At 38.6% G+C, this 26,188-nt stretch overlaps 1 protein-coding gene across 4 annotated transcripts in view; it reads left to right on the forward strand.

Moving 5' to 3' along the window:
- Positions 1 to 26,028, forward strand: part of VPS13C (vacuolar protein sorting 13 homolog C) — a 77,284-nt gene extending 51,256 nt beyond the window's left edge. For 2 of the 4 annotated variants that reach the window (XM_071442016.1, XM_071442018.1), the window contains 25 exons: positions 935 to 1,324; positions 2,040 to 2,144; positions 2,672 to 2,836; positions 3,186 to 3,314; positions 3,885 to 4,018; positions 4,265 to 4,391; positions 5,334 to 5,569; positions 5,892 to 6,042; positions 7,100 to 7,240; positions 8,752 to 8,833; positions 8,923 to 8,992; positions 9,426 to 9,537; positions 9,856 to 9,969; positions 10,408 to 10,544; positions 10,815 to 10,896; positions 11,110 to 11,223; positions 11,470 to 11,545; positions 12,104 to 12,267; positions 13,084 to 13,129; positions 14,142 to 14,265; positions 14,920 to 15,034; positions 21,518 to 21,609; positions 22,574 to 22,697; positions 22,961 to 23,047; positions 24,399 to 26,028. In XM_071442016.1, coding sequence (XP_071298117.1) covers positions 935 to 1,324; positions 2,040 to 2,144; positions 2,672 to 2,836; positions 3,186 to 3,314; positions 3,885 to 4,018; positions 4,265 to 4,391; positions 5,334 to 5,569; positions 5,892 to 6,042; positions 7,100 to 7,240; positions 8,752 to 8,833; positions 8,923 to 8,992; positions 9,426 to 9,537; positions 9,856 to 9,969; positions 10,408 to 10,544; positions 10,815 to 10,896; positions 11,110 to 11,223; positions 11,470 to 11,545; positions 12,104 to 12,267; positions 13,084 to 13,129; positions 14,142 to 14,265; positions 14,920 to 15,034; positions 21,518 to 21,609; positions 22,574 to 22,697; positions 22,961 to 23,047; positions 24,399 to 24,488 — 3,207 coding nt within the window. In that variant the 3' untranslated portion in view covers positions 24,489 to 26,028. Of the gene's footprint in view, positions 1 to 934; positions 1,325 to 2,039; positions 2,145 to 2,671; positions 2,837 to 3,185; positions 3,315 to 3,884; positions 4,019 to 4,264; positions 4,392 to 5,333; positions 5,570 to 5,891; positions 6,043 to 7,099; positions 7,241 to 8,751; positions 8,834 to 8,922; positions 8,993 to 9,425; positions 9,538 to 9,855; positions 9,970 to 10,407; positions 10,545 to 10,814; positions 10,897 to 11,109; positions 11,224 to 11,469; positions 11,546 to 12,103; positions 12,268 to 13,083; positions 13,130 to 14,141; positions 14,266 to 14,919; positions 15,035 to 15,807; positions 15,977 to 21,149; positions 21,364 to 21,517; positions 21,610 to 22,573; positions 22,698 to 22,960; positions 23,048 to 24,398 lie in introns of those variants that run through there. The other 2 variants (XR_011681497.1, XM_071442019.1) reach the window with 2 other exon arrangements.
- The last annotated feature ends 160 nt before the right edge of the window (positions 26,029 to 26,188 follow it).

The following is a 26,188-nucleotide window of genomic DNA, read 5'->3' on the forward strand; positions in this document are numbered from 1 at the left end:
GAGGTCTTGCACAAATTGGAAGAATTCTTGAAGAATGCTACACAGTTTTCCTCCTGTCTGTTCAGTATTTTCAGTATCTAGTATTTCTTCATTAATCTGAGTGATTTTAGTAAATACAACAGGTGTGAGCATTCCAAACCACCATCCTTGTTTGTTCTGTTTTGTCCTACTTGCAGAACTGGCTGTGACATTCATTGAGATCTTTCTTTCCCTTCTGTCCAACATCCCAATGGCACTGTTCCCAGTTTTCCTCACCTCCATTGTACTTCAGTACTTGGAGGAACAGAATGTGGAACAGTGTTGTTTCCTTGATTGAGGAGCTAGAAATCAGTAATTCATATCTGTTTCTGAAGTCACTGTACCTGTACAGGGGCTTGTGCTTATTGTCTCCACATCCCTGAGCTAATCAAGCATGGCTGCCATTCCATACAGTTAAATATAGTGTTTATCAGTAAAAAAGTTTTATCAGTAAAAATTAGGAAAGCTGTTGCTGTTGGATGCTACTGCCTGAGCCATGTTGTGCTCCCAATAGCATGGCAGAACTGGCAGGTCTGTGCCTTGGGGGTTCTTTGGAGTGAAAAATCCTGGCTGTGTGTCTGCAGCATAGTCCAGTGCAGTGTTACAGCCAGTATTGCAAGAATATGAATAAGAAATCACTGCCAAGATCCTTTGGATATCATGGAGGAGAGAGGGAGGGAGTGGAAGCAGGAGATATGTTAGAACTCGTCTGCCTTCCTGAGATCCAGAATTAAGCAGTCCCTACTGCTCTGCAAGTAAAGTGCTGTTATCTCCAATTATTCATAGGATCAATCTCAAGTGAAAGTGATTGGAGATTAAGACATGGGTTACTGAGGTATCTGAAATGTAAAGTAAAATGTAAAATCTAATTTTTATGTGTTGAAAGCTTGATTTGCCTTGTCTAATTTTGCTACAGGGAACCGCAGAAGACTGTGAATTAACTGAAGGCAGCGCTGCAGATGTTTTTCATTCAAGAATCAGTGGAGAAATAATGGACCTTGTGTTGTTAAAATACCAAGGCAAAGACTGGCATGGCCATGTTAAAGTTTGTGATGGGATGTGTGAGTTTTTCCCTGTGCGTTTCACCTCCCAGAGCGCCTCAGAGCTGGCAGTGGATGTTTACGTCCATTCCCGGCGCGCCGGGGGCCACATGGTCCTGTCTGTGTTCAGTCCCTACTGGATTATCAACAAGACCTCCCGAGTTCTGCAGTACCGAGCTGAGGACACTCACGTGAAGCATCCAGCAGACTACAGAGATATTGTTTTGTTCTCATTTAAAAAGAAAAATATTTTTAGTAAGAACAAGGTATGCTTAATTTGGGTGGCAGTCTTTAGGCTATGCTCTGAGGGAGAAAACACACACGCTTGTTATAAAAGGAATATTTTAGTGAAGTTTTTAAGTCTGAAGGTTTTAATTTGACTGCTGCTTTCTTTGGTACTTGGACATTTAAAATGCACACTGTAAATATTCTAGTTTGTGTTACATACATTCCTTTTGTTTTGATTTTAGTGTGATGTGATGTTTACGTGGTCAAGTGAAGAGCACTGCAGTAGAAGGTTTTTTTAAGACTTTTGGATTTTGGAAAAAAAATTGGAATATTTTTTGGAATTTAGAATTTTTTAAATAACTTTTAAAATTAACAATAGTTGAAGAAATGGTTGAAAACCTATTCATTTGATTATTTCCTTCCATCTCTTCAAGTTTATGAAGCACCACAAAGTGATGGGCTTTTTTTCCCCATCTATTGTGCTGTCATGAGCATGAGTCAATGAGAACTACTCTGCTTTAATGCCTTCTACTGTAACATTTTTCCCAGAACTCAATCAGAGATTAATAAATCACAATATGAATAGTGATACTACATTATTAGGTTATCCTGATTTATGGGAGGTGCTAAAAGCACTGAAGTGTTGTCTTTACATTGCTATATGTGATATAACTGCACTCCATAATGCATTAACTACAGAATGAAAATGAGTTTACTGAGTTTACTTTGCATGTTGCTGTTTTTTGTGTGTAGATCCAGCTCTGTATTTCAACCAGCGCTTGGTCCAGCAGCTTTTCCCTTGATACTGTAGGAAGCTATGGATGTGTCAGGTGTTCAGCTAATAACATGGACTACCTGGTAAGATCTGTTTCAGTCAATTGTGGAGCTCTCTGTGTTCTTTTGGCTTGACTTTTTAGGAACATGTAGCACTCTCTGTTTGTAAACACAAAGATGAATGTGCATAGTGGAGATAATTGTTCACAATTGCTTGCAAGTGCTTAGATCTGCACTCCTTATTCAAGACTACATTTCCACAACTGAGCAGAGTAAAGAGATGTGGGGAGTTGTGTTTTCATGTACTCTTAACTGTGTTCTGATGATAATGGTCATTTTCAGTTGTCATGATTTACTCCAGAGGGGTTTCTTGTGGATTTTCCCCACAAAAGCTACAGCTGCAAAATGCTACTGCTAAGCCTGTCAGTTTACACTTGTGTTAGTTGTGTTGCATAATCTGCTGATTTTACTGCATGGTTGGTGCTTTTACTTCAGGACTGTTGTGTGTTAGGCTTTGTAATTACACTGATGTTGGCTGTTCTACTTTTCTATCCTGACTTTTCTTCTTGGCTTGTTGTTGATTATTTGCTCAAATTCTCCTTGTTCAACAGGTTGGAGTTAGCATCAAAATGAGCAGTTTCAACCTTACCAGGATAGTTACCTTCACTCCATTCTACACAATAGCAAACAAATCTTCTCTGGAACTTGAAGTTGGAGAAATTGGTCCTAATGGTTCTCTTCCAACTAATAAATGGAATTATATCTCAGCTTCAGAGGTAATGCTTCATGTTTTTTCCTTTTGATATCACTGTAGACAAACAACTGGTGTTTAGGTGTCACTTGAGGGAAGAGGAGTTCCCTTACAGAAGCTGTCTCTCCTGGAGGCATGACATGGATATTTCACATCCCAAGGGAACCTGAACAGTACAGGTTGTATGTTCTGTACATTAATCAAGTCCTTCAGTTTAGGTAAGTTAGATGTGGATGTGTCCATCAGGAGATACTTGGCTAAGAACTAAGGCATGTGAAATAGTCTCAGTCACACAACCCTGTTTGTTTTGCTGCTGGGTTACCATGTTGGACACAAATGCAATGTTAAAGTTATGTGTATTTCTTGTCTTACAGTGTCTTCCATTTTGGCCTGAAAACTCATCTGGTGAACTTTGTGTAAGAGTAGTTGGCTATGAAAGCTCATCCAAACCATTCCTGTTTAAAGCCCAGGATAATGGTACTCTGCTGAAACTGGAAGAATTGGTGAGACTGACTTTGTGTAGTCTGTTGCTAAATCTCCATTTTAGCCCTGTGGTAGCTTGACTCAATAAAATCATCAAGATGGAAACCTTGTGCTTTAAGTTATGGGTACACTGCTCTGCATCCAGTTCTGTTGCATAAAAAAAGTTATGAATCAAGTTTGCAGTGTTGGTAATGTTTTCATAGCTGTGTAGTCAAGTTGATTTGCTTGGACAAGCTTATAGGAAACTGAACAGCTCTATTGCTATCAAGTTACAATGGTATACTGCACCTCTGGCATCTGGGCTTTTTGCAGAGGGTATGTCTTGGGTGCTTTCAGTTTGTTTAAGTAGGTAACAAAAAATAGATTCTATTTTAGGATTTCTTGATCAGCTATTACATGTTGGAGACACACAGTTCATGGTTAAATTAGTTTGATTCAAATGAAGAATATTATAATTTCAGAAGTCACCCTAGCCTAGCGTTAGAGAATGTGTTTGTAAAGGTACCATGGTTCAGTAAAGTCTTTGGATATAATGTTTTTCATAGTTCTAACTTGAATTAATGCTGGGCTTTGTCTAACTTCCTCTCCAGAATGGGGGCTTGCTGGTAGATGTGAATGTCTCAGAGCATTCTACTGTGATCAGCTTCACAGATTACCACGAGGGAGCTGCCCCAGCTCTGCTTGTGAACCACACTCCATGGGACTCCCTCAGATATAAACAGAGGTATGTGCAAGGAACAAGTCACCATTGCTAGTTTAATCAGGGGTATCCTGGTTAAACATCACCAAGATATCACATGGGTATCACCAAGAGCTGATATCCCTGCAGCTGGACCTGTCTGGGGTGAATGGCTTGGGCCCTTCATGCCTCACTGCTGGAGTAGTTAGCACTGGGGTTTGCTTACACCACTTCCATCAGGGCTTTGAACCAGTCAGTGCTGTCATTTTCTCCTTTTCTTTTAACCTGCAGTGGATTACAGGAGGAAATGGAGTTGAAACCAAGGCAAGTATGCCTCTTTGCCTGGACAGATCCAACCAAACCAAGAAAATTGACTTGGAGCTACTCTCAATGTTTTGGTGAACATGACCTACTTAAGGTAAATTTTCTGAGGGGAGAAGGAAATGCTGAACCAATTTAGGACTATTTCAAAATTAAAACTATCTGGGAGAAAGCTTTATCAGTAACTTTGCCTCTGTGTCATCCTGTAGGAGACTTATAGCTACCATCCAGAAGCAAGATTTTAGATGTTTTGATAGTCCACTGTGTCTGTCTTTAATTAGCTGCCCACTTGCACCTTACACTACAATGAATTCTTCAGAGGTGGCTTGGTTTTTCTGTTGAGTAACACAGAGTTAACAAAACTGAAAAATATTGCTAGCTAAAAGAAGGGATAGAAAAGCAAATTTCAGTTTCAGTTGTACTGGAAATGGGATTAATTTCACACACCTGAACTCAGACAGAACCAGCTACAGCGTGCTTTACTGTATAAGCACTTGGGTCAAATTTTTCAGATTTAGAAATGGTTTTAGTTTAAAACCCATTTCCTTACCATATAATTGTGATTGCATTCATGATTCTTTGGGGCTTTTGAGTAAAGGGCTTTAATTATCTCAGTTTTGCCTTACAAATCAAAAATCAGGAGTATGTGCTTTTGAAAAGCAGAGATCTTAGTAATTGTCTGGTTTTACTGTTTCATGGTATGTGATTTATTGCCTTTTTCTGCCATTACTAAGATTCCAAGCCTTTTGCTTTGCTCTGAAGGCCGTTGTTCCCTAATGGTTTCCAATATTATTCTAAACCACAGATATTGCTGGAATATTTAGTTTACAAAAGTGGGGAAAAAATATCCCAACCTCAGCCTCTTTCCAGTGTTAGGAAAGGTGAAACCAAGGTGCAACCAAGTCAGAACAATGGAGTAAACTGAACAAACAGGAAAAATACTGAGTTCTGGTTTGTGTTAGTCTGTAAACTTGCTCATAAACATAGAGCAACATCAGGGAATTCCTCATATAATATGCTTTTTTCCCCCCTGATACAGGATGACTGTGGCCAGTTCCCTTACAATGCCAACACCCAAATTCACTGGGTGTCTTTCCTGGATGGACGGCAGCGCGTGCTGCTTTTCACAGACGATGTGGCTCTGGTTTCCAAAGCACGACAAGCAGAGGAGCTGGAGCAACCTGACCAAGAAATAAACTTGTCAATCCATAGTCTTGGACTTTCTCTAGTTAACAATGAAAATAAAAAGGAAATCTCTTACATAGGAATTACTAGGTACTGCCTATGGAAGTGTAAATGTTCCCTTGAATAATCAAAATTTGGCAGTGTATTATAATTTTAGCAATAGAGTTGAAGGGGATATGTTTCAAGTTAAATTAAGTGAAGCCTTTTTAATTAAAATTAAGTTTTGCATTTACTCCTATTGTGGAATTAGAACCAACAGGATTTAACTGCCTCCTTTTTTAGCTTACATTTAAAAAAGACATAATAGGGTTTTTTGTGCTTGAGAAATTAGAAAAATATATTTTACATGGTTTGCATGCATAAGAAAAGTATAAGTACTCTAAAATTTTTAACTTTGTTGTCTGTCTTGCAGTTCTGATGTTGTTTGGGAACAGAAACCAAGGCAAAAGTGGAAACCATTTAATCAAAAGCAAATAAACCTACTGGAACAAGCATATCAAAAGTATCTCTCCAAGAGTGCTTTCCAAGGTCCTGGTTGGCATAAACTGGACAGCAATACTGAGGTAGGTATTGAGTTTTAGTGTTTAAATGCTTGCAGAACAAGTGCAACAGTTAAAACAGATTTCTGGTTTGCTAAGTTGGGATAGATGCTGTGTGAAGAGAAACAGAAACAAGAGGCAAGATTCTTATTCAAATAGTTACACATTATACACAGTAGAATGTTTCTGTCTTGTGGTGATACTGAGGCAGCACTGAGGTATTATCCAGGCTTGTGTTATGAAATAAGAATTTCAAAGGATTTTTCTTTTGTGTGGTAGAAAAGATTGCTCAGTGTCTGCATGTTAGTTGTAAACCTGTATTTGCAGTATATACCCTAAATTCTTTGCAGAAATTTTGGTTTTAGCTTCTTAATAAGGTGCAGTTCCCATTACTTGATATGGTAAAGGAGTCTTCAGTGTTCAAGGACTCTGGAAATGAATCCACTTACCTGAGCTTGTTCAGACATTAATTATACATCCCTGTATTCCATGCATAAAGAGGGTATTCAAATGGCTAAGTCCAATACAACCATTTTATAGTACCATAGTCAGGCTTGTTTCCTATATTATCCTTTCATTTTAAAAACATGTATATACCTTCAGCTCTTTGAAAACTTGAATTTTGGCCATTGCAGTAGTGCATTTATAGTACATAGTATCAAATCTTTTATCTGTAGCTCATTGCATTTCACTCTCAATAAAGGGGAGCTTTATACTTCTGCTTCTCATAACTTAAAGGTTTCAGGATCAGGGGGAAAACATCAGTTGGGAAAGTAGTCAGCTGCATATAAATATCTTTAATTATGCCAGTGTAAGATACAACTTCTGAAGAAATAGCTGCTTAGATGACACAGAGGTTCCTGCTTGGGCCAACTAAAGCTGCAATGTGATGTCCTTGTCAGACTAACTGGTGGTTTTCACTGCTTTCCATGCAGTTAATTGGGTGGAGAAACTCAGTGGCCTTGTGATCTGATAAGAAGGAAAACCACAAGGATTATTTGCTAGTTTGTCAACTAGTAATGTACCATTTTATTGTTTCCAAATGAAACTGTATCTTAGCTCTGCTTCCTTCTATTGGCAGGTGAATTTTAGCAAGTCCCCAATGGAAATGCGTCTCCCAGTCAGATGCAGCATCCGCCGTAACTTCCTGTCAGGAATTCAGGTTGAATTCAAGCAGTCACCCCACCAGAGGAGCCTACGGGCCCAGCTCTACTGGCTGCAGGTACCTGCAGTTTAATCTTTTCACATCTCATCTGGTTTTGAAACTAGACAGACACATGAAGCTTTTGATTTCATTAATTTATGTGAAGATGCATTGAAAAATCAGGGATGCCCAGACGAAGTCAGGAAATGATGCATCTGACTGCTTGTTCTCAGAAGGCTCATTTATTACTTTATTGTACTGTATCATTAGAAAGAATACTACACTATAAAGCATAGTGTAGTATTTATTACTTTATTATACTGTATCATTAGAAAGAATACTACACTATACTAAAGAATACACAAAGGATACTTAGAGAATACTAAAAAGAGAATAAGGAAAACTCGTGACTCTCTCCAGGGTCCCGACACAGCTTGGCCTTGATTGGCCAATAAGTGAAAACAACTCACCGCAGAATCCCTCCAAACACATTCCAGACCAGCACAGGAGAAGCCAATGAGATGAGAATTGTTTTCCTTTTCTTTGAGGCCTCTCTTGCTGCCTTTCAGCTTCCCAGGAGAAAAACCCTGGGTGAAGGAATTTCTTCAGAGAATGTGAAAGCCACAAAGAAGTATCACCAAATCATATGCATGTGGTGCCTGTCTCTCTACATCAGAGTAGCAGGGGTGCTGTGATGGAAAAATATTGCAGAATTGTCATCCCAGGATTTTGAAGTAGTGTGGAAAGAATTCCACAAAACTGTGTGCTAATGTACAGCAGGGTGCTATGGTGGAGAGTTTATTTCTAAAGAGCTGTGTTTTGGTGTTTTAAAACAGATCTCAACCTTTTCCAAAACTTTACTGTATTTTTTACACAGAAGTGTAACATGATTCTACAGAATACATCTAGGAGTTTAGAGACCTTTAGTACAAAAGCTGCCTGTCTAATGGGAAGTAGAGAACAGGCATTTAAATATGCTAAAACAGTATGCAGTAATGTATCTAGATGTAATATTAACACTGAATTCCTGTGCAGCACTTGCAGCAGATCAGCATAGTCCTGTCAGTACTAACAGTGTTGCTAAATTTGCCAGTAGAGCCCTTTAGCAGGTACTGGCAAGAGCTGGTCAGTGCTAGAGGGAGATGATGTTGAGTCATCATCATTGCCATCTTCATCTCCATTTGCTGCCCTTCACTGGGGACCCTGGTGCTTTTTCTCACCAGCTGCTGGGAAGTTTGCTCTTTCCTTTTAGCTTTCATTTTGTTTTTTCTTTTGCCTGAAGGTGGTTTTCACTCTACAGTCAATGTTTTCCATCAGCTGCAGACCTTGTAAGGGAGTCTTTGTGGGTGTGAAGCTCTCTGAGCATCCCTTGTGCAGCACTTGGAACCATCTAACCTTTTATAACTGAATGAGTAACATTCCACAGTGATATCAGAGTAATCCTTTTGCTTTTTCCTCCTTCCACCCTAATAAGTGGGGCATTCCTCTTGAACACAATTTATAAACAAGTTACTCAAACCTTCTGAAATGAGAACTGTTTGATTATCGTGTCACTAAAACATTCCTGTAATTATGCATTAATTTTTTAGGTGGATAATCAGTTACCAGGATCGATGTTTCCTGTGGTATTTCACCCTGTAGCCCCTCCCAAGTCCATTGCTTTGGATTCAGGTAAGAGAAACCCTGTAGTAATATCAGATTTATTCAGCCTTGAAAGTAGGAGCTTGGCCATTTATTTTTAAGTGTTTTTTTCTCTTTAGAACCAAAACCCTTCATTGACATCAGCATCATCACTAGATTCAATGAATACAGCCAAGTCCTGCAATTCAAGTGAGTGTAACAGTGAATTGTAATTTAATTTTAGAGATGTAATATATTTTAGAAGGGAACTTTGTTCTTAAGTTTGTTCTCCTATCTAAACCACTCTTGACTTCAGATTCAGTTTTTAAATATCTCCAATAAGAAAACATCATTCACAAAGGAATTTAATTTTAGAAAATAAGGAGTGACCACGTGAAGGGACTGTCACACAAATTCTTCAGTAATCAGAATTATTTTCTTCTTGTACTACAGTATCAGAGTTGTGTGTCTGTTTGCTGTGCAGTGCTGGCCAGTTAGCACTTCTGACTATAAACTGAGAGTTGATATTGTGGATTGTAAATCTTAATATGTGCCATTGCACAGCAAGGCTTCACTTGTGTAGACTAAGCATGTAATATTTAAGTTAAATTTCTACAGGTATACATTTTCTTTCCCATTTTAGGTACTTCATGGTTCTTATCCAGGAAATGGCACTGAAAATTGATCAAGGATTTTTGGGAGCACTTAGTGAACTCTTCACTCCATCTACAGACCCAGAAGCTGAAAGACAAAGGGTAATGTATGAGAGAAACTGACTGTGGCTGGAATGGGACCATAACTGATTGAGGAATTTAAGTGAAAATCAATATAATAAAAATGGAAAAATCACCCAGAAATTTTATGTCAGTTATGGGTTGTTTGGGGTTTTTTTTGCTATCCCTGGATTCATTAGTACACTCATATTTAAGTAGCTAGTTAACTGTATTTAACTATGATTATTTTTTCTACTGTTTATTTAAATATATATAAAAACACATTTAGATATAATATGATTAATTGTATTACATATATGGATGAGATTAACTTCATTTTTTTTTTTATATTGAAACCAGTCTAAATTAATTCAGCAAGATGTGGATGCACTTAACACTGAGCTGATGGAGTCTTCCCTAACAGATGTGTCAATGCTCAGCTTCTTTGAACATTTCCATATTTCTCCAATTAAGGTATGCAGTAGAGAGATTATTGGTTAATAAATCATCCCATTAATTCATTACAGTAAATCCCTAGTGGGGATTTTACATTCTCAAGAATTTAATACTTTGTTGAAAAACTTTCTCTGTTGCCCATGAGTACAAACAGACCTTTAACCAGAACTAAGTGGGGAGAATCAGTGGGTATATTAATGCTGAAAGCCAGATAAAATACTGGATAATGTATCATAAATTGTAATAAAATACACTTTAATGGGATTATCTTCATATCTCTCTCTTAAAGCAGATAAATTTTTTTGGAGCAAGGGAAGAAAAGTCATCAGTAGATTAAATGATAGCTTTCCTCAGCTTTCATCACTGATCTGTTTACATGTGCACTACATGACTTGCTCTGCTTTGGCTTTCCTTTGGTCTTGATTTGTTCTTGTTTTCCTAATTCTGCCTTGACAGTTACATTTGAGTTTGTCCCTGGCTTCTGGTGGAGAAGCATCAGATAAGGGGGAAGAAATGATAGCCATCCATTCTCTGAATTTGCTGCTGAAAAGCATTGGAGCTACTCTAACAGATGTGGATGATGTTATTTTCAAGTGAGCTAATTCCATTGGTTGGGGTTGTTGGTTTGGGTTTTTTTGTTTAACACTTTGACTGCTGTATGCTTAATAATTGGATCTGTGGTAAACTTTACTGACTGACTAGTGTAAATTTATACAGAGTTAGGGGAAAGGGAGGAATGGAGAGAAGATGGGCTTTGGGATCCTTTTTAAGGCAATAGTCTTCAGGATTGTCTGAAAGAAAGCAGAGAAGTATTTGAATGAGGAAGGGTATCTTTAACTAATGTATGATTACTTGTCTTTCAGACTTGCTTTCTTTGAAATTAAATACCAGTTCTACAAGAGAGATCAACTGAGGATGAGAGTTGTTAGACATTACAGTGAACAAGTAAGCTTATTTAGTCAAGACTTTGTGTAAAATTTTGAGTATATGTCTTAAAGAAGATTTTATTTTTCTTCACCAAACACTTAGTTGGGCACTCTAATACCTTACCTGGGTAGTAAATTAAAAAATGGACCAGACTGGGGTTCTGATGTGTGTGACAACAGCTCATAACACTGCTTTTGTTGTTTGCCTTTTTTCTTCCCTCTCATCGTTTAGTTCCTGAAACAGATGTATGTTCTTGTGCTTGGATTAGATGTTCTTGGAAATCCATTTGGTTTGATCAGAGGGCTGTCTGAGGGAGTTGAAGCTTTCTTCTATGAGCCATTCCAGGTGGGAGTTCCTGATTCTTTAACTGTGCCTTTATAAAGGGCTGTTTGAATGTACTGCAGGGTTATTGTTTATTGTCACTGTGCTCCACACTCTGAACAGGCAGGCAGCAGTAATTTTTTAATGTGAATTTCAAAGGAATAACCTATTCAGATGGCCTTGCATCAATGTAAAGGAATTGCTAGTTTTTCTTGAAACAGATGCATCATTGTGTGGTTTTCTGCTATTCCTAATAAGTTTCATTTGTAGGGTGCTGTTCAAGGACCTGAGGAATTTGCTGAAGGCTTTGTAATTGGTGTTAGAAGTCTTCTTGGGCACACAGTGGGTATGTATAATAGTGCTCTTTTTTGATGAATTCCCACATTATTTTTCTAGTGAGTATTTAAGGTTGTCATACATGTTGCCAGGGTTTGTGGTACAGATCATTCACACCTAATTTACCTGAGACCATCTGAATATCTGTTTATAGACTGAGCAACCAATGTGAGAAACATTGCATATATAACTAAATTAGTAACATGCTCTGAATAAATAAGAAGCATAATTTTAATGGTTCTAAAATGTCTGGAGAAGCTTGAGAAGTGTTCTGTTACAATTACTTTAGATTTTTATTTAGCTGTGTCTTGACAGTAATTAGAGAAAACATTGTTTCATCCATTATGCTATGTAGCATGTAGTAAAGTGCTATAAATGTTCCCTGTTGCTGTATGTATGGATATCAGACCAGATTCTGGACTCTTCTCATGGCTAACATGGCTCTGTGTGAATTCATCATATCTAAACTGAATATGAAGGGAGATTGCTAGGAACTTGCTGGCTGTGTGTTGTCTGCTGTTCAGCTGTGAAAGCACAGTAACTTCTGCTTTGTGCCCTGTTCCCTCAGGTGGGGCAGCAGGGATGGTGTCCAGGATCACTGGCACTGTTGGCAAAGGCTTGGCTGCCATCACTCTGGATGAAGAATTTCAGCAGAAAAGGAGAGAGGAGATGGGTCGGCAGCCAAAGGACTTTGGGGAGAGCCTGGCCAAAGGAGGGAAAGGCCTGTTAAGGGTATGGTTTGGGGATGAGTGTTTCATGTGCCAGCTTGTTTCACCTGCAGGAAGTTTGAGATCTTTTTTGTTGGTTCATTAACTAAACAGAAGAGCCAAACAGGCAGTGGGTTTATAGGAGACTCAGTGTAGTGCATCAGCTGTGGTGTTTGAGGGCATGTTTCTGGTCACCTGAGGAACTGGAGTTAGGATTTGAATGGGAAATAACACCAATTTCTTCTGTGTATTGTATCAATAAAGAAATAGTTACTCATATTCAGGAAATGTGTTGGGTAATTAAGGTAACTGGGCCCTTGTAGGTGCACAGGTTGTGGGAATTGGGAATGGGTGCAGCTGTGAGAAGCAGGTGACAGCAAAGAGCCATGGAGTGCCCAGGGGCACTGAGCAAGCACCAAAGGGAGCAGAGGGCACCCAGGGGCAATGCATCAGCATCAGGGTGTAAAAGGTTGGGCTGAAGAGCAAGAGGAGCAGATGCTGGCAGCCTTGTGCAGTGCCATGGTGTTACTCTTTGGGTTGAAGCTTTCTGAAATTGTGTGGTGATACTCTGTGCATCATGGCCATCTCGAGTGTGACATGTGCTGTGACAGGCCCTTACCTGACCTTGCAGTCAATTCTGTCTTTCAAGTCTTTGCCTCAGGTACAGTTTTCTTAAAAATATTAAGAGAAAAAACAAAGCCAAAGCCCCTAGCCAAACAGTGTTTCTGATACTGAACTTTACATTACAAAGTATTAAAATAAGGATGTGAGATAACAGGTTACCCAGTTGGACTGGCAGCATTTCAGTTTCTCATTGGGAACTTAATTATCTTTGTTTTAGGGTGTTGTTGGAGGTGTGACAGGCATCATCACTAAACCAGTAGAAGGTAAGCACAAAGGCTGCATTGCACTGCTTAAGTGGTTTCTCAATACTTGACAATTTATTTTGTAATGTTAAGGAATCGCAACCAAGTATGGTGATGCTAAGGCATAGCAAAATTTTTATATTTCTTATTCAAATGTGAATTTACACGATGCTTTCCTCAAATGTCTTTATATCTGTTGTTGGCTTTCCCACCTTTTAAACATTTGTATGGTTAAGAATAGGTTATCTCTGTGATTTATTTTGTTAGGCCTGCTGTAGTACCCAATTCATTGTCTTAAGCCAGAATAAAGATAGTAAAAATAATAAAGTAAAAATCACCAGCTGAAAAAGTTTTTTGGGGCTCCAAAGGTCAGAGAAATCTTACAAACCAAATTTGGTTTTATGCCTGAAGTCAGTATTTGTTCCTGTTACTTCATGAAAATGATAGATGATCATAAATATCCAGGATAAAATGCCTCTTATTAATCTTCAAGTGGCAGTGATTTAAATGTTGGGAGTCAGCTGTAACTGTGTGGTGTCTTACAGCTTTTCTGTGCTACTTAGATATGTAGTCCTTGTCTCTTAGGTGGGTGACCACACCTGCTTTCTGAACACTCCTTTGGTTCTCCCATGGTTATATATCAGCAAAACTATGTAATTTTGAGATGGAAATAGTTAACTTCTATCATACTTGTGCATCTTAGTATCTTCAGAACATTTTGTTATTACTGTCAACCTATAAACACTCATCTATTGACCTGTTGTCCAGATGGGAAGTGTGAGCAGGAGAATGTTGGTAACATCTCAGTTCTGGGCCCTTCAGAGGCTGGTAAGGTGTTAAGTGAGCAGTGATGTGTCTGAGCAGACCAGGAGGCAGTGGTGACTTTCCAGCTCTTTGTACAATAGGACTCTATGCAATCACTGCCTGTGGGCTGTTTCCAGTACAAAACAGCTCCCCTGTAGCAATAATGGTTTAATTCTGTGATGAAGTAGGTCATAAAAACATTTATTTTTCTGTTTCTATTCTTTTCCAGGGGCTAAAAAAGAAGGTGCAGCTGGATTCTTTAAGGGCATTGGAAAGGGGCTTGTAGGAGTGGTGGCCCGCCCGACGGGAGGCATTGTGGACATGGCAAGCAGCACCTTCCAGGGAATTCAAAGGTACAGTGCAGGAGGAAGCTCTCCTCCAATGTTGGATACCAGGTGGTAAAGTGCTCCAGTGCCACACAACTATTTGCTAAGTACAAAAATCAGGATGCTGTGTGAGGTTGAGGAATGTCCAGTAGCCTGTAACAAATCTGTTTTATGATGACGAGGAAATTGCTGCTTTGGAGAACGTGCTGCTCTGTGCTAGTTCAGGTAGACAGTAACTAATCACTGTGCTAGTTCAGGCAGACAGGAACTAATCCATTTTTTCATTTTGCTCCTTCCACTGAGGAGAAACATCTGTTCAATTGACTGTGAAAAACAGCCCACTGAAATTTTCAGGGTAAAACTTCCCAGTCTGAAATTTGGTTAGCAGTGCCTTCTTGTGTTTTAATGGGACCTTTGGATAGTGTGTTAATAAACTTGAGAGCCCTTAGTAACTTATCTGCATTTGGGAATCAACTTCTCCAGCATATTCTGTAGCTGTTTAATTGACAAGTGCTACTTTTGATTTGTTATTAGCAGTGTGTCTTACTATTTGCATCTGCAGGGTACCCAGGATGTGTAAGTGGGATGTGTGGCAAGTGAAAGGCTGACTTCTAAAGATGTACTGGTGAAACTCAGACTTGTATTAAGCTTACCAGAATCATGTTGCTCTGTCTGTGGCAGGGTGGCAGAATCGACTGAAGAGGTGTCAAATCTCCGTCCCCCACGCCTCATCCGTGAGGATGGCATCATCCGGCCCTACAACAGGGTGGAAGCTGAGGGCTATGATTTATTTGAGGTATGTTTTGCCTTGTAAACACAGTTAGGGTTCCATAAAGGATTAAGTTGCAATCAATCTGTAGCAGTCATTATCTGAAGTAAAAATTTGCCCCAGCATAGTTAAAGCAAGCCTGGATAGCAGGGAAGGCCCAGTGCTTGGAGTAAGCTGAGTGCAGAATGGAAACTGCAGCATTGCTGTTTTATGGTCTTCTCCATGATATGTTCACTTCTCATACTCTGGAAGGAGGTAGTAGGATTAAAAATTATAAGGATTAAGATTTAAAGATGTGAAAACCCCCCCATTTTGATAGATCCAGATTTTTGTCTTTATAACAAAGCTAAGGTTGGTTTACAGAATAATCAATAGACCTTGAATTGTTTGGTTGTATCAGCAATTAAAAAACTGCATGAATTTTCATAATACTGTTTGGTTTTTCCTTATGTTGTTCATAATGGCAATCTGTCATAGCTACAGGCACTGTGTGGACATTTAGCCTGCTTTCTCATGTGGATGTGCCTAACATATGGGAAATGAACAACATGAGTTTTCAAGTTCTTGATAGTCAGAGTCTGGTTAATTTGTATTTTAGACTTTGTGTTCTTAATACTTATCTTTAAATGCTCATTTAAATGCTGATTTTTGCTTTACTCTGTTGCTAAAAGTTGGAGTAAAATAACTGTCTGCATTAACATTTTGGATATTTGCTAGTTGCTTGTACATGGTCTTTTAATCCTTATTCCCTGTTCTGTTTCTAACATTTCTTTTCTTTCTCCTTCTCTCCTGGCATGCAGCAAGAACTGGAATAATGGAGTAAACATTTTCCATATTTCTTGTCTGTTTCTCTCACAGTTTTTCATCTGCCTTAAGTATTTAGATAAAGGGCATGATTGCATTTACCATGTCCTCTCCCCTTCTCAATCTTTTCTGTGTAGCAGTTGAATAAAACAGTGTTTGATGTTGTCCAGGCTCAGAAAACAAACTTGAATAACCATCTTCAGTAAGATTAGATGGGAGAGGCAGGGAGGGTTTGTTTCCTGTATATTTATTTGTCTGAGGATGCTTAGCTCCTTATGAATGGCAACAACAGAAGGCGCTTGGAAAAAAGGATCACGGTAGGTTAGATCCTGAAATTATTTATTTATTGGTGCTCTCCTAGAGGTAGGGCAGAGCAGATCTTGAGTAAAATTTAAAATAGTGATAGAGAATGGAATTTACTTCTGGGGAAATGCTTGTAATTTCAAGTTTTTATAGAAGTGCTGAGAAAACCTGTACTTGTGGTTTCTGTGCTGTGCCATAGCCCTGACAGCTACACAGCTACTGACCCACTCTGCCTTCAAGTTCCTGCTGCTGGTTCTTTGGGAATTTGCTCAGTTAAACATACAGCTAGCTTAGTTGACTCTGGCTTTTATTCACAGAATCTTCAGGGGCTTTGCTCTTCAACATAAAAATTAAGTATAAACTTTCAGCTGTTAACAGGAATTTACACACACACATATATAAATAAGTATATATGTATTTCTATACTAAGCAATGCCATAAACATCATTACTAATACATCTTAGAAATTAGCAAGCCAAGCTTAAGCTGTTGTCAGAACAAATTTTTTGCCTATTATATGGGAAAAAATGTTGAACGGAAACATTTTTGCTGGTAATGCCTTTTAGAATGTAATGGTCAATTTAAAATTATTCAAAAGAACATTTAGTGAATTTTTTTAGATGATTGAATGACATTAAATTGTGATATACTAAGCAGGCCAATATTTTTTTCTTCTTGAGTTGTTTTTTTTTTGGTTTTTGTTTTTTTTTTTGTCCTATGTTTTTTACATCTGGCAAAAAGCAAGAGGTGGCACAATCAACACAGAAAATTTGATATTATGCAGTTGTTCCACATCTGGTATTTGTATTTTTCTTAAGAGATGCAGATTGGAACGGGATGCAAACCAGGAATAGATCCTCTGTACAGTTCACTAAACACAGTTGGTTTCTTTCAACGAGGCACTTAATGGAATACAGGAGAGGTTTAATGAACTGTTCTTGATTTTCATGCTAGAGGTCAGTGTTGGGAAGGCTTTGTCTGCTAATGTAAGCTAGCAAGCAATGTAAAGCAAAACAGGACAGTGTCCTTACATGAAATTGGATATTTAATGAAAAAAATGAGTCAGAAAGTCCTATGTGCATTTACAAGTATAATCACAATAGGTACAAGTGCTGCTTATTTTTGGATCCAGTTTTGATCCTATATTGCAAGTAGTTCAACTATATTGCATTTACAAGTTTAATCACAGTAGGTACAAGTGCTGCTTATTTTTGGATCCGGTTTTGATCCTATATTGCAAGTAGTTCAACCAGGACCCAGCTTCTCAACTACTTTAACTACATTCAATGCATATGTCCCTTTAAAATAAATATAAATTCACGGGGTGGAAAGCTTGTAAGGTTACCTTAGGGATCAGATGCCTCAGTACCATCCAGTGATTGGATGGAAAAATGTTTTACTTAATTACTTTTGTGTGAAATGCAGGTATTAGGGCTTGTCTTAGAGGAGCAAACATGCAGGTTTTAAAAGAAAAGGTCCTTATTCCAGAGGAGAATGAGGGTTTTGGTGCAAACTGAGGGTGAGGTAGATGAGTGAGTATTCCAGAGGAGAATGAGGGTTTTGGTGCAAACTGAGGGTGAAGTAGATGAGTGAGTATTCCAGAGGAGAATGAGGGTTTTGGTGCAAACTGAGGGTGAAGTAGATGAGTGAGTATTCCAGAGGAGAATGAGGGTTTTGGTGCAAACTGAGGGTGAAGTAGATGAGTGAGTATTCCAGAGGAGAATGAGGGTTTTGGTGCAAACTGAGGGTGAGGTAGATGAGTGAGTATTCCAGAGGAGAATGAGGGTTTTGGTGCAAACGGAGGGTGAGGTAGATGAGTGAGTATTCCAGAGGAGAATGAGGGTTTTGGTGCAAATGGAGGGTGAGGTAGATGAGTGAGTATTCCAGAGGAGAATGAGGGTTTTGGTGCAAACTGAGGGTGAAGTAGATGAGTGAGTATTCCAGAGGAGAATGAGGGTTTTGGTGCAAACTGAGGGTGAGGTAGATGAGTGAGTATTCCAGAGGAGAATGAGGGTTTTGGTGCAAACTGAGGGTGAGGTAGATGAGTGAGTATTCCAGAGGAGAATGAGGGTTTTGGTGCAAACTGAGGGTGAGGTAGATGAGTGAGTATTCCAGAGGAGAATGAGGGTTTTGGTGCAAATGGAGGGTGAGGTAGATGAGTGAGTATTCCAGAGGAGAATGAGGGTTTTGGTGCAGACTGAGGGTGAGGTAGATGAGTGAGTATTCCAGAGGAGAATGAGGGTTTTGGTGCAGACTGAGGGTGAGGTAGATGAGTTTTGTAAAGTTGTTTGTGCAGTTCCTTGTCCCAGCAGTGCTGGCTGTGATGTCTGAGGGCTGGGCAGGATGTGCTCAGTGAGTGCCCAAGCTGGGAGTGAGGGGTGCTGGGAGCAGGCTGTGCCTCAGCTCACGGCCAGCCTGGGCAGCACACCGTGGGTTTTGTTACTCATCAATGCACAGCAGAGCTCCCAGGGCAATAGGGCAGCTCTAGCAGAGTTGTTTTCCAAGGAATCACCTCTCAAGAGTTCTAGTCATGGTGTGAGCAGTGCTGGAGCTGAGTTTTGCAGGAGCAGGTGTGGTGGGGCTGTGCCTGTGCTGGCAGGGCTGTGGGGCCCAGCTCCTCAGGGCTGCCATGATGTCACTCATGCATTATTCAATGCCTGTGGCATTACTTTGTTTCACATCCCAGTTAAAGCATGGAGCTTTATAAAGAATGCAGAACACCTCATGAATAATTGAGGCAGGGTGGTGAGACAGTGTTGTGTGGCAGAGCATAGACTGTGCTGGAAACTGCAGATTCTATTTCTGCTTGACTCACTGTTCTGCTGTGTAAATCTGCATTGGTTCTTTCATTTCCATGTAAAATAAGAATGAGTTAACTTCTTCAAAGTGCTGTAGTATGCTCATTAAAATGACAGCTTTTGATTAAGATGTCTAAATTTGAAGAGTCTGCAGATCATGGAGTAATTTACATCAAGTGCAACCTCCTTTTTACATAATGCCACCACCATTGTGCTGGCATCTATCAGGTGTATTGAGAATAGCTCACAAATACTGCATCTTTTAGGCACAGGCCTCAGTGGGAGCTCTTACTTTGGTAACATATTGCATGTAAAATCTAAAAATGCTATTGGGATTGTTTCTCAAGTTATGAGAAACAGGCTTTCTCTCCAAAGCTTTGAGTTTGAATAGAGAAATATGCTTATGAATAAATCTATTTAAATATGTGGCATGTCTAATTTCTTCATATTCAACAAAAGGATTCAGAATGTGGATTGCAGCCTTTGAATTACAGTCCTCACATGGTGATGGGTTTTCTATTTCTTCAATTTTTTACTTGTTTTTGAAACAGCTAAGGTTCAGGTATAAAATGTGAGTTCATATTTTCATTTTAGTCATATGCTGCCATGTTTCTTCTAATGTTTTGAAGAGGCTTTGAGATAAGCAGTTTTTCTGGCATCTTTTTTTCCTTTCATATGTACACTGTACAGTTTCAGAAATTTTTAAGATGGTCAGAAAGGGATATTTTTTATAGAAAATGTTGGTTGACCCTATGGTTTTGCTTACTGAAAAACGCTGGATTAAAATGCATTTCAAAACACAACATCACTAGAGAGCAAGTCTAGGAAAACACTGTGCTGTTGATTTCAGCTCTTGAATATTCATCCACTTTTGAGATTAAAGGATTTTTTGGAGTCAGTTGTGATGTATGATGATGCTTTAAGATATTTGTTGAACTTTTGAATATATGAAAATAAAATGCAAATAAAAAAAAATCAAACGTTCTTTTAATTGATTCCTATGTAAGCTGAACTTTCAATTTTGGTTACTGAAACTGCATAGAATAAAACCTGTTAATCACAGACAGCCAAATGTGGAGTCAAGTGCAGCCTCTATTGTCATCTCATTGGCTTTTGGGTCCATCTAAGGAAATAAAAAAGAAATGGCTATTTACAAGAAGTAACTAAAAACCTACTGAATTCTTAGTCCTTGCTCTTTAGGTTATTGTTACTAGTTTGTGAGAAACTTGAGGAGTGAGACCTTGAGGATTTACTGTTGCAGAGGCTGAATTCCACAGTAACAGCTGTAAAATGAACTGGAAGTCATCCTACTTTGCTCTGAAGAATATCAAACCAATTCTGGGGCACCCATTTGCTAAAAGTTGATCTGAAGTATTTGCATCCAGGCATTCTTCCTTATGTTTCCCCATGTTTCTACACAGGAGCTGCCCATTTTTCCTTAAAACAATTTATATTATAAAAAAGGTGCTTGTATTGACCTGCAGGGTACTATTGACTTTTGTCAATACCTTGGAGGGTATTGACTAAAGTCAATATACATTGACTTTATACTTATATAATTGTCTTGCTAATTAACCACTATTTATAAGTGTCTTTATAAAAAGACTTACTGCATATTAGGAAACCCAGTAGTTGATATAGATTTATTCTCATAACCACTTTGGGGCTAGGTTCCCACTGGTAGCATGTTATTAATTTCATACTCTTATCTTTTCCTGCATGATGTTTTGATGAGTATTCCTTTCCCACAAACATGTTCAGGTATCACTCTGAGTCCTGCATGTCTTTAATCCAGTGTTATTGGGAGCTTGATGTTGGGGTGACTGTGAGCCTGTACTCTGTGCTTGTCTGTGTGCATGATGGAATATTGTAATCCTGGTGACATGCTCTAGGAAACATTTTACTGTAGTCAAAGAGTGTGTACAGAATGGCAAATCTGAAAAAAACTCAATGAATAATTGCCAAAAAATCCTAGGAGTATCATAGGATGCTATCCTTCAGTACTTTATTTCAAAACCTTTCCTGTGTTTTTAGGTTGTCACTTGAGCTGTGGTTGTCTAATCAGAACGTGATGAGTTTTAATCTGCACTTTCACACACCTTTGTGTTTTGGTATTGAATGGTCATATCTGCTCAGTTCAGAGGCCTGATTTTGAGGTGCATTGAGAATTTGTATCTTGAGAGTTTCTTTCTGAGGGTCTGAGTCATGTGCCTTATAAAAATGCATGACCTTTGCAGGGTTTTCACTCTTGAATGAAGCCTGCAGCATGGGCTGTAGAGAATGAACATTATTAAACAATTGCTAGCACAGAAAGGAAATCAAAGCTGAAGAAATAGTCTGATACAGCAGTGTCAGTGTTCTGCCTTTGAGTGGATGGATCAGACTTCTCAGTGACTCAGCTTCAGGACTGAGAGCACTGTGAGAACCTCCCTTTAAAGAGCTAACAATGAGGTAACTTTTCACAAGGCTTTTGAATTCAAGACACCAATTTGTGCTTTTTGGTCTTTAGTGTTTTGGTTTTTTTTCAATTTGATTTTTTTTGTTTTGGTTTGGGTTTTTGTTTGTTTCTGTTCAGCCCCATAATTATTTTCTGTTTCTGTTTCAGAAGTTGCACATCAGGAAGTTGGAAAAAGAGGTTTATCGATACCACTGTGCAATTCCAAGAGGCAGAAGAGCAAATCTTATTGTTACCAACAGGTATTGAATTTTGAATGCTTTCTAAGGGCTTGACATGATTTCAGCTTGGGGATTAGACATCTGGCTAAGTCTAAACTGATTGCTCTTCTCTGCCAATCTATTTTCCTTCTCTATTTTCTTCTTTTGTTTTTAAATATTTTATTTTGTTTCCTTAATGGAGAATGTGATTTAGTTGTGATGTCAGAGCTGGATACTAATTTGGGAAGATGGTTTACTCTGAGATCAGTGATCCTTTCATCATAGTGGGGGGAAATAGTCTTTTTTTCCCTCTTCATTTCTGATTTTTCAAATTAGCTTCTTATAAGTGTTTGCAGTCAAGCTAACAGTTTGGTAATACATGTTTATAATCTTGTTAATTAAAGAATTTTCTAAATGAAGTCTTAGGTCTTTGTACCAGTATGAAAATTATTTAAGTCATCTGACAAGTTTTAGAATTCGAGATGTTGGCAGTCCCAAGTTTGAGGACTCAAAACTTCCTAAATATGCTTAGATAATGAAAAGGATTATGATCTCCACATCCCACAGGTCACCAGTTTGTACCTTGCCTGAATGTGTGAGAGAGGCTCATCCATAGTAAGACCATGGAGGTTTCCCAGTGGGGTTTTTTAATAATGACCAGCCCAGCTCAGATTTCAGGCTGCAGATGGACAAGATTTCAAGGCCATGGATGATAATTGGGCAGTTGAGTTGTTTGCAGCCTCAGCTAAATGTGCAGTTCTCTCCTTAGCCCAGCCCTTGGCCTGCTCATGGTGTGTGATGTCCTGGATCATCTATGGCTTTTAAAAACCAAGTGATTGTCTCAGAATGTATGAAGGAAATATGTGTGCAGGGTGGCTGAGTGGATACCTGTAATCTGCACAGCAGATGCCTTCTTAAACAAATGCTTTCATTTTGTTTCGTTTTTCTAGCAAAGTTCTAGTCCCAGGGAGAAATTGAGTAAAAACACTTTTTTTTTCTTGAACAGGAGAGTGATATATGTGAAAGAAGTGGAAATCTTGGGCCATTTAACAACAGAGTGGGATTACTTATTTGAAGAATTCACACGTTATCCCTCATATGAAGCAAATATTTTAAAAATTACTGTTTGGGTAAGAATAGCATGTAAATTGTCTTCTGTTTACTACTCACTAGAGGTCCATACATACTTTTAGCTTATTTATGGTTCTAACTGCTAACTAAGAGACTGTGTGACAGGCTTTACTGAAAGTTTCTTGAAAGTATTACAGTTGGGTTGGACAGAGACCATGTTGAAATAATCTCACCTGAAGTTGGCATTCAAACCATTTATGTATGAGATTCTGCATTCTTGTTTTGTGAGTCATCTGAAGCATGTTTTTGTTCCCTTCTGCAGGAGGAACAAAAGATGTTCCAAAGAAAGGACAGTACAGGTCATGAATGTGTAAAGAATGTTCAGCTTTGGGATGAAGCTACAGCAAGGGTATATATATTTTTTTTTAATTTAATCTTCTTTTCTTATGATATTCTTAACTGTTGTTGAAACTCAGCATGTAAAAAGATGGTGATGTCCAGAGACTTGTTAGAGAATAGGCTGCTGTGCCTGAGGACCATTTACCATAATTTTGTGTTGAAAAATGTGTTTTACCAAGAGTATGATGAGATCAGATAGTCCAAAGCATTCGAGAGAGTTTATGCAATAATAATTTAATGTTGAAGCTACATAGTCTTAGGGTTTGTATGTTAAAGCTCATTAAAGGAAAATAATTCCAATATCTAAAGTAGTAGGTTGTATTAAATTCCCTGTAGTCTGTAGGATTCCACACAGCTCCTCATTATTTCAAGATCACCTAAGCCAGCACAAGTGGACCTTGTATGCACAGGCTTATTTAGATTCCTCCCTCCTCCCTCCCCACACATATTTTTTTTACCATTTATCTCTAAATGTTTGTTCCTGTTAGTGCCAGGGAGGCTGGAGTATTTTGTAGCCTTTGTTCTGTGGATGGTTGGATCTTGTAGGTAGCTTACCTAAGGTGATTCATCAATTTGGGGAAATTCCAGGCTACTTCAAGAATAGAAAAATTAACCTAGGAAACCATGTGTGTGACTGTAGTGTACCAGGTGATGAGAGAGGAGATGTTCTGATACCAAATGTGAACCAATTCGGTCCACAGTGTCTTGGGAGCATGCTTGAAATTGTAGCTGCAGTAAATGGCAAGTCAGCAGATGGAATCAGAACCAGGGCCAAATTGCTGCTATTAAATTGATTGAGCCTCCTAAAATAATGGGTTAGACTGGGAAGGAAAAAAATTGCTGTAATTTTGAGGCACTTTATATACTGGGAGAGTCTATCTTAGTTCTTCACTGTGTCTTGTCTAAAAATGTTCCTTCAGCTTTCTCTTCCATGTTGTCCAAATCACACTTGGCATTAAGTAATTGAAATCCTTTTAGTTTCTCTGTGTCTTAGTGGCATGGCCAGAGCTGGAGCACAGAACACACATCATACTAGAAGGAGACTTCCTTCTGTTTAATTACCTTTTTTGGGATTATTTCCTAACTGCATTTGCTTTGCTAATGTTTATGCTGGTATCTAGACATTAAAAATTTATTTTTCTGCTCTCACCTACAACACTGCCCATTTCCTTTTTGTGGGTTTCTGTTTCTGTTCATCACTTGAATATTGTGCATATGAATCAGGAGCTAAGTACCTAAATCAGACCTGCCTGTGTGTGTGTGGGTTTACCTCTTTGTTGAATTATCTTTTAGTAGCATCTTGTGGAAGAAAAGTGCTTCCTGCTTTCATTGTTGTTTGCTCTCACTGTGTTGTTTTGCAGAGGGTTTGTGGTGCCATTCAGGAAGCCCTGGCAACACGAAAACAGGAGAAGCTGGTGAAGAGAGCATCTTTGCAGTGGAGAAAGCCTTAACTGCTGTCTTGATAGGGCAGGATTTGTCAGGTTTGACACTTGGTATGCAATTTTCTCCCTAAAATTGATTAGAAGCAACATGGAAACTTGGGGCAAAAAGTAAAACTAAAATATCTGAGGTCTTCTTTCAAAGTTAGCAGCCATCAACACTTCAGTTTTAGAAGTTATGCATCATTTGGAAGGAATGGGTTTCTAAAACATGCATTTCAGTTTAAAAATTCCATTTTTTGATAAAATGTTTTCCCACTATGAAATTTTATTTTCTGCCCTTTTAATGTCAGAGATTGTAAAATGAAGTGGTTCCCTTATTTGCATTCTGAGGTTATGGTTTACAGACCAGTGGTTGTGGTTGTGGTGTTCTTTCAGATGAAGCACTTCTGTTAGTGATTGAAACAAATTAAGAACTCTATTTTAGACAACATTCTCCTTAAATGATTCCACACAATTTAGCTAATATAATTTCATCTCTGAATGTTTAGTATTAGAAAATACTGCATTGAAGCAATGTAATAATTTCTATATATGAAAGAAATAGGTTATTGTTGTCTGGAAATGTTTACTTTGAAATGTTGTCACATTGTAAATGAAAATCTGCACTTTAAAAATGGAAAATATTATTCACCTGTCATGTGCCTTTTGTATGGTTTTGGTTGTGTCACAGTAGCCTAGAGAATTCTCCAGGAGGAACAGCACACTGGGTTTAGCATTGTATGTCAAAAACTTTAAGAAATTAGCTCTCCATATTTCAGTGTGCAGTTACTCCACTGAAGAATGCCATCTCATTGAGTTAGAACTCACTTCTGATGCAGCCTTTTTGTTGCAGTTGCTCTTCCTGAAGGCTGTCAGCATTCAGTTTAGCCCAACAGTTAAACACAGATTGTATGCCTGGAATGAATAACCCCATGAACTTCCTTGAGACAAGTTCCATTCTTACCAGGAGGCCCATCCATAGGTGACTGAGTCAGGACTAGAGGGGCAAACAGGTTTGAGTTCAGTGATCAGTCAACTGGGAGCTGGTGCTGTCAGATCACAAAATCAGTGTCCTTGCAAAAACTCATGAAAATGTGACCTTCCTAATTTCCTTTTCTTGGAAACCATATGTTCTATTTCTTCCTTCTCTTTTGTGCTAGATAACAGCTGTAGATACAAACCTGATGAACTAAAATGACAGTATTTTTCTACAGATCCATACAGTGCACCAGGCCTGCATTTTTAAACTCTACATTTAAGTGTTGGTGCATTGTATAAATGCACTCTTTACCTGTACCTATGAGCTCACCAAAGTTAGGAAGTTTAAGGTATTTGTATGCTGCCAAACCAGAACTTGTAGAGAGCATTGCACACGTGATTTGATTGTTGTTGTATGCACATGGCTATTAATCCACTTTGCTACAAGGGAAAAAATGTGGTACAGCTTTAATTCTTGCTATCACCTGTTTTCTAGAAAGCTCTGCTCAACAATAAATAAAATAGCTGTCCAGCTTGTATGTATATCAAGTTCATGTTTAAAAAAAGGACAATAAATTTTTATATGCAAGTATTTGTGCTATGATTTAAAGTTTTGTTTCTTCTCGAGTGCTTTGGTTTGCCTCAGGTCACTGACACTGTGGGAAAACCATCAGAATGCAAAGGTGCTGCAAAAGAGCTTTCTGCAGCTCAGCACTTGCTGCATCTTGTGTTCTGACATTGAGGGACAGTTG

Source organism: Agelaius tricolor, unplaced genomic scaffold (assembly GCF_023055355.1).
Source record: "Agelaius tricolor isolate 1412-34295 unplaced genomic scaffold, bAgeTri1.0.p SCAF_16, whole genome shotgun sequence".
NCBI classification, from domain to species: domain Eukaryota; kingdom Metazoa; phylum Chordata; class Aves; order Passeriformes; family Icteridae; genus Agelaius; species Agelaius tricolor.